This window comes from Cucumis melo, chromosome 6 (genome assembly GCF_025177605.1).
Source record: "Cucumis melo cultivar AY chromosome 6, USDA_Cmelo_AY_1.0, whole genome shotgun sequence".
In the NCBI taxonomy this organism is placed as follows: domain Eukaryota; kingdom Viridiplantae; phylum Streptophyta; class Magnoliopsida; order Cucurbitales; family Cucurbitaceae; genus Cucumis; species Cucumis melo.
This window is the reverse complement of record NC_066862.1, coordinates 8,305,739-8,321,306: the sequence shown is the minus strand read 5'-3', so window position 1 is coordinate 8,321,306 and position 15,568 is coordinate 8,305,739. Positions and strand designations below refer to the sequence as shown.

Genomic DNA, 15,568 nt, shown 5'->3' with positions numbered 1-15,568 from the left:
ATCCTAAAAATCAAAGCTTATTCAAAGAGCAAATATGATAGTCTTCTACAACCTCCAAGGGCAGACGAGAGCACTAAATGATTGAAGACGAGACCAATCTCGAGCAAGAGTATCCGCGCTTTCATGAATACCTTCTCTGAATTAGAAAGGAAACAGTATGCACTGGCTAGGAGAAGAGAGTCGAGTGGAAATCTTTCCTTAGTTTTTGGGAGGTAAGAAAGAGCAAGGAAAGTCTCAGTATCCATAGTTGAATCCCTTTTATCAGTACGAAATTCTTCCATCCAAAAGTACGAGAACTATCCGGTTTCGACTGGAAAGGATGAATCAGTATAATAATCAGTACGAAAAGTCTATATGGAATAAATCAGCCCGACTATCGATAGGCTTTTCTGGAGCGATATAAAGTAGCTCGAGAGCTCAGAAGAAAGGAATAAGATAAATAGGAATTGGAGTAGGACATAAAAAGAGTCTAGTTCTTTTTCAAATAAAGAAAGCACTATGCCTCCTCTTCAGTTGACTTCTTCTTATAGGCTTTCTCAAGAATACGAGGTTTTTTTTACTCTAAAATTCAAAACTCGAAAGAGAAGAGAAGAAAAAGTCATTCCTTACTCATCAAAAATTCTCTCTCATCATAGGAAGGGATTACTTCCACATAGGCTGCTGAGTCAGACGGTCGCGGATGAACTATTAAGATGGTCAGACAGACTATGAAGATCCGAAGTGGAATCAGAATGAGTGCTCTTTCTATCGTATAGAAAATAAAGGATAGGATTATTGTAAACCTCCTCTATTTCTCCACTTCCTTTTGAGCCTATTCTTTGCCACTGGGCCCTACAGAATGGTATCAGTTTTGCTGAAATTAGAATTGATGAGGCAAGATGGGGCAAATCTTGAATTTGAATAAAGATTTGTCGAGCTAATAATTATATCCACTTTTGGAAAAAAGAAAGATCATATTTACCCATGTAGCGGTGAATCCAGTGCGACAGCAGATGGTTTTGCTAAAACATTAACTGATCCGCCTAATGAGACGGAAATCCCCTAGTCATTTATGCTTGCCAACTCTACAAATTGGAAGAGTCAGACTAGTTTCAAGAATCAGGGTAATTTTTAAGCCTTTATAGACAATTTTTTCATGTCAAAAATCCCTGAACGGCTTAAGGTCAGTAGTCTTTACTCGGAGTAGTAACTAGAAGAAAGAAAGAGCTCTCTTTCTTGTATTTTCAAGTTGCAGTCATCCTCTCAATATCAATAGGAGTCATGGGGAAAGCATTTCTTTCATTTTACATTATAGGAGGGGAGCCGAGGAATAGAATAAGCTTTGAGCTTGAGGTTAGCAATAAAGAAAGAAATCGAAGAAAAAGAAAGCTCCAGATGAGTTGTGTATTGCACCTTGTTGCAAAAGTAGAAAGGGCTTTTTCTGGTCTAGATCTAAAAGAGTCAGACTGAGACTAATAAGAAGCCACTAGAAGAGTAATATGCTTCATTTTTCGCGTAGTGGGGGCCTTCCTCGCCCTCTGTTCTAGAGAGAATAGGAATCCCAAAGTCTGGCAAAGATTCAAAAATCAAAGGAATTCTAGTAGTCGTCAGTCTTATGGAAGAATGCTGAAGAGAGAAGGCTTAAAGGTTTGCCCATATCCACAATATACTTTTTCATAAAAGAAATCAGGGTGCCTTTTTGCTAATGGTTGAAAAGGGTTGGACGATCTCACTCTCTCATCCAATGCATATTAGGTTTTATTTTGCCCTTCATTTTTTCCTCCAAGAGCGCTTATTCCCGACTTATGAAGGGCCAGACTCTTCCTCCTAACCCTAAGAAGGCATTCTTGCAACTTATGAATGTCAAGAAAGTGCTAACACCGATAATGAATCTGAGACCGGAAGCCATTTGTCTAATTCTTCCTTCTGGCATTCTCTGCTTCTGATTTAATTGTTAAGAATACATTCTGTCCAGAAAGATCATTCAATGCTTATGAGACTATATCAGTCGACTAGTCTTAGCTATATCCGGTCGAAGCTAATGCAATTGCTTGCTTTTCTCTCTAATCTAGTTCTTGGCAAGCCCTCTTTCTTTGCAGAGGGCTTGTGATCTAATCAAGCTGAAGCTAAAAGGCTAATCTTTATTCCCTGCTTTCCTCAGGCATAAGAAGTGAGGACTTGCCATGGATAGGATTTTTCAAGAAAGGTCATTCCATTAAGTTGTGAAATAAACCAGGAACATGATTTAGTGGAATAAAGAAGTCCTTTACAAAGAAAGCACGATGTTGTAGAAGGTGCGAAGCAGAGCGACTCAAATCAAACTAGTGGGGACTTGTCTTCTTCTTAGAAGTCTTTAGTAGGTATAAGTTTTAGTGATTTGAAATACAAGGAAAAGAGGAAAAGCCTAGGAAGAAAAAGATGAAAGGCAAGATCATTTAAGATTCAAATAAGAAGAGGTCCTTTTTAAGAAAGAGGTAAAAGAGAGAATATCTCAAGACAAAGAAAAAATGGGGATCCAACGGAGCGACTTCAAAGGAGCGGACTGGTCCTATATAGCTTAATAGACACCATACGGATGGTAGGCTCTCTTTCTGATAATGGTAGAATAAAATACGATGAAAATCAAATCAGAAGAGACCCTCTTTAAGATTGAGCTCATGACAAAGAAAAAATAGAGAGGCTCAAAGATCATTGATACAGACTTCGACCAACTAAAGAAACTCGGTCCGAAAACAGAATCAAAAGTCAATGAAGTCCTACTACTACGTCCTTCGGACGGATAGGCTTGATGATAATAGTAGAATCAAAGGAGATTTTCATATTCAAAGATGACATAAAAGAATATAGGCTTGAATCTCACATCAATATTCCCACAGGGTGGTATCAATTTCTGAAATGATGAACATTCTTTGAGCCTCTGCGGTCAAACCCACAGAGCGATGAGGATCGAAGCAGTTGAGGCAAGAATATGGCCAGGTAATTTCCAGATTATGAGTAGTGGATACTGTACAAGCCTAATGCTCTTCATTTGGGGGAGGGAGTTTGGTTGCTACTTTCTTCTCGTCTAGCTCTTGCAGTGCTTTCATTCCTTCTTTTCATGCCCCGGAGGACCTTCAATCCGCCCGTTGAAATGAAAGAGGGATGTTTTTTAATTGAATACCATAAATTAAAGAAGTAGGCTAAATCATTCAATCTACCCCTCCTTTATCCTCTTCTCTGGTTGATTATCTAACATAATAGTTTATGAAACATCTTTCATGAGATAATGTGATCAGAGAAGAAACCGTACTTCAACTCTTACTCCCGACCAGCACGCAAGGAACAACCCTGAAAGTGGTTAAGAAGCTTCTTTCCCCACCCTTCTTTTTCTTTCATGAAGGATAGGCTTTCCCTCCCATGAACGTCAATTCTTCCTTTTGGAAGGTTCAAAGAATCGATGAACAAGGCAGAGTAGGCACAAATAATTTACAAGTTCAATGAAAAAAACTGAAGTTGACTCGACTGGATCTGTAAAATCTAGAGGGGGAGAATGGACAAAGAATAGGCTTTGAGCTATGGCTGGAAGCCAGATAATGTCAAATCCGCTAAAACTCAGTCTAAATTCAAAACAAATCGTGCAAGCCATTTTTGATAACCAAGTAATCAAGGAGGCGATTGTCCTATGCTTAATACTACAAATCCTCTTTCCTTTCCAGCTACAAAAACTCTCGTGTGCCTTCTCTAGGTAAGATATCTCGCCCTTCTTTATTGATTAGGCTTTACCTTGGCGTGAGGATCAAAGAATCTTGACAAGCACATTCCCTATTGAACTACTAACCACTAAAGCAAGGAGAAAAACTGAAACTGAAAAAGGCAAGAGATAGAACCTCAAGCTTCAACTGCTTTTTCTTCTTAAGCTGGACGGTGGGGTGGGCCCCTCCCCTCTTCAACTCAGTCTCGTGTCATGAATTCGGAGTCTTCGTTCTTGCTTTCTCTTTCTTAACTCCTCTCAACTTCTATAGAGCCTTGTTCATTGATCCTTATTGAGAAAGAATTTTAGATCGAAGGACTTCAATTAATCGATATGCGAATGAGAAAGATCTCTTCCCCAAGGCGACACTCTGGATTTTAATATGGTCAGGTAATTTCCCTATGAGTGGATATAGAGCCTAATGCTCTTCGTTCGGGCAAGTTTGGTTTTGGTCGCTCTTCTTGCTATTTTAGCTCTTTCAGTGCTTTCATTCCTTCTTTTCATGGCCCGATAAAATGGACCTTCAATCCTGGATTGATGCTTTGAACGTTAATCCTGAAGGAATGGGTTTTGGAGTTTCATCCCAACAATCGAATCATGCCATTCTGGGTTTATGCTTTGAATGTCAAATAAGTATGAAAGGAGAAGCAAACCTCAACTATATCAAAAGTCCTATTAGAACAACAGGCAGGTGGTCTATCCTTTTGTGGTCTCGATCTCAAAGCATAATTCCTCAACCTCAAAGGCATACCACTTGCTTGTTTGAAAGCTGACACTTCCTTTAGTACTTCAGAAAAGAGGGGGAACCGACTCAAGATGCCTCAAAGTACACTAAGAAGAAAAAGGTGTCAAAAGCGAATATTTGGGGAACTGCCCTTTCATCCTCCCATTCTGGAACATCTTCTAACTTCACCACTTGATCCTTGGCACTCCTTAATAGTCCCTTCTCATATTGAATTGAGCCTTGCACGCACCTCTTAAGGACTAGATGAAAGACGATCGACTTTCCTGAGTCTTTAGGGCAGAGGCTATATTGATATGATAAGTTGACAAACGATGGCTTTACAACTGACGACTGACTTAAGCAACTCCACAGGTTCGAAGCCAGAAGCAAAGCATGAATTCATGATCCACGCGTAAAGTTTAGCTCTCAAAGGAGTGGAAGAGATCGATGTCGTCTTTGATCCAGAGCTTCTTGGTCGAAGGTAACTAAGATGATGACCTGATTGACCCTCCTTTTTAGGATCTTCCTTGCATATCGGTTTATCATTGTGATCATTTGAGTATGCTAGATCTCTTTGCCAAGGCTTATAGCGAGCCTTATCACGAGTAGGAAAGAAGTTTGAGTTTAGGAAAGAAGTTTGAGTTCCATCTTTCATATTCAAATCAGTTCCATTAACAAGTCCCAACAACAAGATCAATATGGTAGATTGAATAATTAAGCTACTAAGGCTCAAAGAATTTGCAAGGAGTTAAGGGTTCTCTGGTTATGAAATAACTCGACTGAATCAATGAACAAGGACTCAACTGAAAGGAGAGAAGAATTTGAGAAAGACTTATCCCTATGAAAAGGCTTGAAGGAGTGCAACTAAAGGGTGAAAAGAATATTAAAGAACGAGGCTCCGTAGGAGTTGAGAGGAGTTACGAGTGGAATTAAAAAACAATTGAAGGATAAGGAGTAAAGAATTTGCGAAAAACCACTATCGACTTAGTGGGCATTGACTATAGTTGGAATCATAGAGAAAATGAATGAATAGAAGTAGTCAGATTAAGTGAGGGCTGCTATGTCTCGATTGAAAAATGCCATGTCGAGGCTCCGACCACTCTAGAGCCCAAAATTATGTAGAATAACAGACTAATGCAGGCTACCTTTCATGGATTAGGTTTTTATATCGAACCACTCCTATTTATGCAAAATTGAAAGATGAATTAGAAAGAACTTCAATCTATCATCAGAAAGATTTTCAAAAGATCGTAGCAAAGAGAGCTCTCACAAGCCTTAATCCCACAGCCACTTTCGAAGACGCGTTAGGACTAACTGGACCACAAGGTGAAGTTTCTCATCTCGAACCAGTGGTCCAATCTCATTTCAAAAATGAGGACAACACCTCCTCAGTCTATGTTTGGCTTGCAACTCAAGCCGTAGCGCTTATTCTCATCTCTTAACCTAAAACTTTCCATCTAAGTTGAAGCTAACTTATAAGTCTAAAGGCCCCTCATTCAAAACCAAAAGGCAGTCTGTCTAGTAGAATTTCTTCGCTGCACTCCTTTAAATTAAAAGGATAAGGACTCCACAAATTCTTTGTGCCTTTCCTCTTCTTCTTAGTCAAGCTGCTTCGCACCTTTCATATTTTATATGGATTTTTTATTCATCCTACATAGCTTAATTAGTCCAATTCAAAGGTGAACTTTCAGTTGCTTTTCACATTCTTTGAGCGTCCATCGAACTTGTTTATTCTACCATATTAATCTTTGAGAGTTGCTGGCTGTGATTTGAAAGACCTCTTTTTGGTGTGAGCTTTCTCCCATTAATTCTTTTCTTTCTCAGGTGGGTATAAATGCCTTGCCTTTCTTACTGGTCTTTCAGGAACTATCTACAAACTATCAAAAATAAGAAAAGGTTTTAGGCCTAGGGAAAAGATGTCGATGCCTTGGAAGCATTGATCTCATTTTTGCTTTGACTTTGTGGGGTTCAGGGATTGAGTTAGGAACCCATAACGAATCTGACGGCAGTGTCTTCTGTTGGGGTTGATGCCCTAAATCTCGTGGTCTTGTAGTTTGTAATTGTATATATAATACAAACTTTTTATTTATCTAATAAAATAAAGTGTTTTATTTTATTTGATATTTAGTTGCATTAACTCACAAAACCAATAAACTAACATCCAAGGTTATCTTCTGTAACCTAAACATGTATGTAGAGACATACAAGTGGATCATGTTTAAGTGATAACCTAAATGGTCTGTAGTAAATGGATAAGGCTGGATACCTTATCCTGGTGACACTACGAATACGGTCTGCTTTGTAGTTGTTACAATTGTTCTAAAGTGCTACAAATGATTTGATCCTAATCATTTATGTCGAGACATTAGAGCGGGGGTATTCTATACAAAGAGTTTGTATAAGACCGGACCATGAAATGAATAGTCTCTCTTATTAACACCGTTACTAGTTGAGACTACATTTCACCAGGATGACTATAGGTGACTTGACCTGAATCTTGAGTGAGTTGTGAACTCCTGCCTATGTAGGCGATCCTTTGATTTGTATGGGTGAGAGTGGCCTATGTAGCCGACTCAATATGCCTACCATTTTGGGGATTCGTCTGATTGGGGAGCTGGGAACGCAGCTACACAAGAAGGAATTCACTCCTTCTCTATAGATGGAGTAAGTAGAGAATTTGCTCTCTTAAGGGTTGATTTCAGGGCTTGAACAATGTGGCGCCACACCCTCTCTTGGCCTGAGAGGAGTTCAGTTATAGTAGGACTATAATTATTGTTCATTAGAGGAATCAATGGTACTTAAGGAGTTAGATGTAACTACAGGGGCAAAACGGTAATTTTTGGCCTAGCTGTACTTACGAGCAATTTGTGAAGGGTCATTGCACTGTTGATTGGTTATATCTAATGGACACAAAAATATATCTACAGTTAGAAGAGTGCAACTATTAGTCTTTAGTGGAATGACTAATAGTTAATGAATAGAGATTAAATTTAATTAAAGAGTTTAATTAATTAATCTCATTTCATTAGAGCTTCAATCTGTAGGTCCATAAGGTCCCCTTGTTAGCTCAATAAGGATAAATGAGAATCAAATTTATTTTGGTTTAATTTGAATTGTTCAAATTGATTAAAGGGAATAAATTGTATATGATACAATTAATATAATTTATTTGATACATTATAATGTAAAGTTTTTTATGAGAGAAGTTAATATTTGAATATGATTCAAATAATAATAATAATATGAATGAGATTCATAAATAAACTATAGGTTAAAATTGAATTCGATTCATATTAGAACTATAGATTATATGAGAGATCTAAATCATTGGTTATATTATATATGATATAATATAAAGTTTATATTATATGAGATATAATATATTTGTAATTAAATTTATATTAATTTTATGTTATATGAGATATAATATATATTAATTAAATTTATATTGATTTTATTTAATTTAATTAATATATATATATATATATATATATATATTAATATATTTAAATAGAATAGAATAACTCCCTTGGGAGTTATTCTACGTGGGAAGGATGGGGAAGTTATTCGTTTTTTCAATTTTTTTTGAAACAAAATTCAAAGAAAAGGTGGGTATTTTTTCTCTGCATTGTTGTATGTGGGTTTGCAAAATAGATGTTTTCGATTTTGGCACCTTAGATTACAGTTTTTTTTTATTTTTCATTAATTTGATTGATGTAAGGGGCTGTTGTTTTGGCCATTTTAATTCTGTAATCGAGTCTGTAAGTCCATGTCGTTCGAGGCAAGTGTTGCTGGGTTGATGAACGATTTTCGGAGGCATTACGGAGTTTTTTTTTCCAGTTCGTACAGGTTCAAATCTGTACAGAGTTGCAGCAGATTTTGTTATTAAAAAAAAAAAACAACAAAACAAATATATCTTTTACGCGCGTTTTTCAAACATCGTGGATTGCTTCCTGGTGCAGTGGCTGGTTGTCCATTTCTGTTGCAAGAGGTCGTGGCTTCGAGTTCCAGATTGTGCAGTTTTTCATTTTTTTTGGTTTTAATTAATTAAATTAATATAATTTGATTATATTAATTTGATTATTTTTTTAGGAGTGCCAAATTCGGTCTATTTTGCTTTTAATTTTTTATTGCATGTGATGTTTTATTAAACTAATTATATACATAATGTATGTCATATAGTTTAAAATCCCACCTTAGGATTATAATTATCATGCATCATAATTAAATATAAGTGTTGTATTTTAGTTGCATGATTTTCTAAGCATGCTCATGCATCATATTTAATATAATTGTTATATTATATGATAGCATGTATAATTAATATATCCATGCATCATCCTATAATTTAACATGTTGTATTATATAGTTTGATTGATGGATGTTTTTATTTTCATTGCATTAATATAATTGTTGTATTGTGTGATGAAAATGAAAATGCATTGAGCATGTCATTACTTAGAGAATATATATATTAAATGACATTAGAATTGCATGTTTATAGATTTTAATTATTTTCTTTCCTTATAAGTGTTATAAGTTTATGAATTTAGAATTAAAATCTATAATAAAGAGTTGCATGCTAACATAAGGTCACAATTAGTTTTAAATAGTTTAAAATTAATTCACCTAGACCTTAATGAATAATATTTCTAATGAGATTAGAAATAGGGTTAATCTTTTCTCGTTTTATTAGGATTAAAATGATATCAATAAAAGATTAAATTTATAAAATATTTGTCTACAAAGGGACCTTTGTCTAAGGAAGGTTCTGTCTAGGCTGGGGTACTTAAGCTGACGGTAACGGAACACCCCTACCTGGGAACTGACCTGGAAGGTGAATTAGTCAAACATTTTATAAGCATACAATACATGATTATATTTATCAAAGTGTTTGATGAACAATAATCATATATTGTTAAACTATCCAATATAAGAGTTATATTGGGCCAATTTAACAATGGACTTAGATAAATAATTAGCCGTATTTTCTAAGTTGTTTTTTTTAAGTAAAACACTAAGTGGGAGGAAATGAGGTATATGATACTTCATTTTTCTTTTCATGTTTCTCCTTAAACATTCACACCGTGAGACTTATGCTCGGCCTCGAGGCACCTTTGCTTGTGTCCCCCTACGGATGGTGTTTGTGTAAGTCAATAACAAGGTGAATGGAGATAGTGTTTATAGTAAGTGGGAGAGGGATGTGTGTCAACACATCCCGCGGTCTCTTTCATTAGTTTTAAGTAAATTCTCATGCTTGGCCTTGAGGCACCTTTGCTTGTGTTCCCCTACGGAAGGTGTTTGCATTAGATTTTACTCAAACTCCAGAAATGGATAAGATTTCTTTAGTTTTTGCTCCAATCGGTTTTTTCCCTACGGATTACTTATTGGGGCGGAACTCTAGAATCTAAAATGAAAGGTTACACTTACAAGAAATTTTTAAGTAAGTTAATCATTTCTTGACTAAACAATGATGACTAACTATTATAGGAATAAGAGTTATTCTAGTGTAATATTTAGTTGAGATTGTCTCAATTTAGTGAAGGGATAATTAATCACCCTACGGAGATTTTTATCCTACCTCACTGAAGCATCATTGCAAAATAGATATCACTTAGGATACATTAAAATTTTGCTAAATTGATTGGTTTTATATGGAAAATGCTAGTATAACTAATATAAATAAATTGTATGTTTTCAGTAATTTGATAATGACGAGTGCTACTTTGAATATGCTGGCTGCTGATAAACTTAATGGCAATAATTATGCATCTTGGAAAAATACTATCAACACTGTGCTAATCATCGATGACCTTAGATTTGTCCTAGTTGAGGAGTGTCCTCAAGTCCCAGCTGCTAATGCAACTCGAACTGTTCGAGAACTATATGAGCGTTGGGCCAAGGCAAATGAAAACGCCCGAGCATACATCTTGGCAAGCTTATCTGAAGTATTGGCCAAGAAACATGAATCAATGCTCACTGCTCGTGAGATTATGGACTCCTTGCAGGAGATGTTTGGTCAGGCCTCTTATCAGATCAAGCATGATGCTCTGAAATACATTTATAATGCCCGTATGAATGAGGGAGCTTCAGTGCGAGAACATGTTCTCAATATGATGGTTCATTTCAACGTGGCAGAAATGAATGGGGCTGTCATCGATGAAGCCAGTCAGGTTAGCTTTATTTTGGAATCTCTGCCAGAGAGTTTCCTGCAATTTAGAAGCAATGCTGTTATGAATAAGATTGCTTATACCCTTACCACCCTTCTCAACGAGCTACAGACTTTTGAGTCTCTGATGAAAATCAAGGGACAGAAGGGAGAGGCAAATGTTGCTACTTCCACAAGAAAGTTCCATAGGGGTTCGACCTCAGGAACTAAGTCTATGCCTTCTTCATTTGGCAATAAGAAGTGGAAGAAGAAAAAGAAGGGTGGCCAAGGAAATAAAGCTAACCTCGCTGCTGCTAAAACGACCAAGAAAGCCAAAGCTGCAAAGGGAATATGTTTCCATTGCAACCAAGAGGGACATTGGAAGAGAAACTGTCCCAAGTACTTGGCAGAAAAGAAGAAGGCTAAACAAGGTAAATATGATTTACTAGTACTAGAGACTTGTTTAGTGGAAAATGATGATTCAGCCTGGATAATAGATTCAGGTGCCACTAATCATGTTTGTTCTTCATTTCAGGGAATTAGTTCCTGGCGGCAGTTGGAGACTGGAGAGATGACGATGCGAGTTGGAACTGGGCATGTCGTCTCAGCAATTGCAGTGGGAGGGCTTCGACTTTGTTTACAGAAATCTTTTCTTTTATTAGAAAATGTATATGTTGTTCCTGATTTAAAAAGGAATTTGATTTCTGTAAAGTGCTTACTAGAACAATCTTACTCGTTAACTTTTAATGTAAATAAAGTGTTTATTTACAAAAATGGTGTTGAGATTTGTTCTGCAAAGTTAGAAAATAATCTTTATGTGTTAAGATCATTAACATCTAAAGCTCTTCTTAATACTGAAATGTTCAAAACTGCAATAACTCAAAATAAAAGACTTAAAATTTCTCCAAAAGAAAATGCTCATCTTTGGCACCTAAGATTAGGGCATATAAATCTCAATAGGATTGAGAGATTAGTAAAGAATGGACTTCTAAGTGAGTTAGAAGAAAATTCTTTACCTGTATGTGAGTCATGCCTTGAAGGTAAGATGACCAAAAGACCTTTTACTGGAAAAGGTCATAGGGCCAAAGAACCTCTAGAACTTGTACATTCAGATCTATGTGGTCCTATGAATGTTAAAGCAAGAGGAGGATTTGAATATTTCATCACTTTTACTGATGATTATTCAAGATATGGGTATATTTATTTAATGCAACATAAGTCTGAAGCCCTTGAAAAGTTCAAGGAATACAAGGCTGAAGTTGAAAACGCATTAAGTAAAACTATTAAAACATTTCGATCGGATCGAGGTGGAGAGTATATGGATTTGAAATTCCAAAACTATTTGATGGAATGTGGAATTGTATCTCAACTCTCAGCACCTGGTACACCTCAACAGAATGGTGTATCAGAAAGGAGAAATCGAACCTTGTTGGACATGGTTCGGTCTATGATGAGTTACGCTCACTTACCTAATTTGTTTTGGGGTTATGCAGTGCAAACTGCAGTCTATATTTTGAATTGTGTTCCATCTAAAAGTGTTTCTGAAACACCTTTAAAATTATGGAATGGTCGTAAAGGTAGTTTACGTCATTTCAGAATTTGGGGTTGTCCAGCACACGTGCTTGAGAATAACCCTAAGAAATTGGAACCTCGTTCAAAATTATGTTTATTTGTAGGCTACCCCAAAGGAACTAGAGGTGGTTACTTCTATGATCCTAAAGATAATAAAGTGTTTGTATCGACAAATGCTACATTTTTAGAAGAGGACCACATAAGGGAGCACAAACCGCGTAGTAAGATAGTATTAAATGAACTTTCCAAAGAAACTACTGAACCTTCAACAAGAGTTGTTGAAGAGCCTAGTGCATTAACAAGAGTTGTTCATGTCGGTTTATCTACTAGGACACATCAACCTCAATCGTTGAGGGAACCTCGACGAAGTGGGAGGGTTACAAACTTACCTATTCGTTATATGAGTTTAACTGAAACCTTAACTGTCATATCTGATGGCGACATTGAGGATCCATTGACTTTTAAGAAGGCAATGGAGGATGTGGATAAAGATGAATGGATCAAAGCTATGAATCTTGAATTGGAGTCTATGTACTTCAATTCGGTCTGGGATCTTGTAGATCAACCTGATGGGGTAAAACCTATAGGTTGTAAATGGATCTACAAGAGAAAAAGAGGTGCAGATGGTAAGGTACAAACTTTTAAAGCTAGACTAGTGGCAAAGGGTTATACCCAAGTTGAGGGAGTTGACTATGAGGAGACTTTCTCACCTGTTGCCATGTTAAAGTCTATTCGAATACTTTTGTCCATTGCTGCATATTTTGACTATGAGATTTGGCAAATGGATGTAAAGACTGCCTTTTTGAATGGCAATCTTGAGGAGACCATCTATATGCAACAACCAGAAGGATTCATAATTCCAGGTCAAGAGCAAAAGATTTGCAAGCTTAATCGTTCTATTTATGGATTAAAACAAGCTTCTCGATCTTGGAACATAAGATTTGATACCGCAATAAAATCTTATGGATTTGATCAAATCGTTGATGAACCTTGTGTCTACAAAAGAATCATCAACAAATCAGTAGCTTTCTTAGTTTTGTACGTAGATGATATCCTACTCATTGGGAATGATATAGGTTTACTAACTGACATCAAACAATGGCTAGCAACCCAATTTCAAATGAAAGATTTGGGAGAGGCACAATTTGTTCTGGGTATTCAGATCTTTAGAGATCGTAAGAACAAAATGCTAGCTTTGTCTCAAGCATCGTATATTGACAAAATAGTTGTTAAATATTCAATGCAAAACTCCAAGAGAGGCTTACTACCTTTCAGGCATGGAGTTACTTTGTCTAAGGAACAGTGTCCTAAGACACCTAAAGACGTTGAGGAAATGAGACATATCCCCTATGCATCAGCTGTTGGCAGCTTGATGTATGCGATGTTATGTACTAGACCTGACATTTGTTATGCGGTGGGGATAGTCAGTAGATATCAATCTAATCCAGGATTAGCTCATTGGACTGCCGTTAAAACTATCCTCAAGTATCTTAGGAGAACGAGGGACTACACGCTTGTGTATGGTTCTAAGGATTTGATTCTTACAGGATACACAGACTCTGACTTTCAGACTGATAGAGATTCTAGGAAATCTACTTCAGGTTCAGTGTTCACTCTTAACGGAGGAGCTGTAGTTTGGAGAAGTATCAAGCAAGGATGTATTGCTGACTCCACTATGGAGGCAGAGTACGTTGCCGCTTGTGAAGCTGCCAAAGAGGCTGTTTGGCTTAGAAATTTCTTGATTGATTTGGAAGTAGTTCCAAACATGTCAAAGCCAATTACTCTTTACTGTGATAATAGTGGGGCTGTGGCTAATTCTAGGGAGCCCAGAAGCCACAAGCGTGGAAAGCATATTGAGCGCAAGTATCACTTGATTCGAGAGATAGTGCATCGAGGGGACGTGATCGTCACACAGATAGCTTCGACACACAATGTTGCTGATCCGTTTACAAAGCCCCTCACGGCTAAGGTGTTTGAGGGTCACCTAGAGAGTCTGGGTCTACGTGACATGCCACATTTAACCTAGGGCAAGTGGGAGATTTACTGGGTGCATATTGTATGCCCTAGTTTCTTGTTTTGTGTACTATTATAGTATTTTATTTTTTATTTTGTACACCCCACTAGCTTTAGGACAAGTGGGAGATTGTTGGGGTTGATGCCCTAAATCTCGTGGTCTTGTAGTTTGTAATTGTATATATAATACAAACTTTTTATTTATCTAATAAAATAAAGTGTTTTATTTTATTTGATATTTAGTTGCATTAACTCACAAAACCAATAAACTAACATCCAAGGTTATCTTCTGTAACCTAAACATGTATGTAGAGACATACAAGTGGATCATGTTTAAGTGATAACCTAAATGGTCTGTAGTAAATGGATAAGGCTGGATACCTTATCCTGGTGACACTACGAATACGGTCTGCTTTGTAGTTGTTACAATTGTTCTAAAGTGCTACAAATGATTTGATCCTAATCATTTATGTCGAGACATTAGAGCGGGGGTATTCTATACAAAGAGTTTGTATAAGACCGGACCATGAAATGAATAGTCTCTCTTATTAACACCGTTACTAGTTGAGACTACATTTCACCAGGATGACTATAGGTGACTTGACCTGAATCTTGAGTGAGTTGTGAACTCCTGCCTATGTAGGCGATCCTTTGATTTGTATGGGTGAGAGTGGCCTATGTAGCCGACTCAATATGCCTACCATTTTGGGGATTCGTCTGATTGGGGAGCTGGGAACGCAGCTACACAAGAAGGAATTCACTCCTTCTCTATAGATGGAGTAAGTAGAGAATTTGCTCTCTTAAGGGTTGATTTCAGGGCTTGAACAATGTGGCGCCACACCCTCTCTTGGCCTGAGAGGAGTTCAGTTATAGTAGGACTATAATTATTGTTCATTAGAGGAATCAATGGTACTTAAGGAGTTAGATGTAACTACAGGGGCAAAACGGTAATTTTTGGCCTAGCTGTACTTACGAGCAATTTGTGAAGGGTCATTGCACTGTTGATTGGTTATATCTAATGGACACAAAAATATATCTACAGTTAGAAGAGTGCAACTATTAGTCTTTAGTGGAATGACTAATAGTTAATGAATAGAGATTAAATTTAATTAAAGAGTTTAATTAATTAATCTCATTTCATTAGAGCTTCAATCTGTAGGTCCATAAGGTCCCCTTGTTAGCTCAATAAGGATAAATGAGAATCAAATTTATTTTGGTTTAATTTGAATTGTTCAAATTGATTAAAGGGAATAAATTGTATATGATACAATTAATATAATTTATTTGATACATTATAATGTAAAGTTTTTTATGAGAGAAGTTAATATTTGAATATGATTCAAATAATAATAATAATATGAATGAGATTCATAAATAAACTATAGGTTAAAATTGAATTCGA

General features: G+C 36.6%; 1 protein-coding gene across 1 annotated transcript; it reads left to right on the top strand.

Moving 5' to 3' along the window:
• The first annotated feature begins 10,144 nt into the window (after nt 1–10,144).
• On the top strand, nt 10,145–10,812 carry LOC127149997 (uncharacterized). The gene is made up of 2 exons (XM_051086618.1): nt 10,145–10,552; nt 10,792–10,812. Exons 1-2 carry the CDS (start codon nt 10,145–10,147, stop codon nt 10,810–10,812), a joined length of 429 nt encoding a protein of 142 aa, XP_050942575.1.
• Nucleotides 10,813–15,568: the final 4,756 nt, after the last annotated feature.

What these genes read in the sequence shown, in the direction of transcription:
- LOC127149997 (XM_051086618.1), top strand. Translation starts at nt 10,145, where the DNA reads ATGACGAGTGCTACTTTGAATATGCTGGCTGCTGATAAACTTAATGGC. An exon ending in AACATGTTCTCAATATGATG is followed by an intron (nt 10,553 to 10,791) that starts GTTCATTTCAAC and finishes AAAGTTCCATAG; the next exon opens with GGGTTCGACCTCAGGAACTA.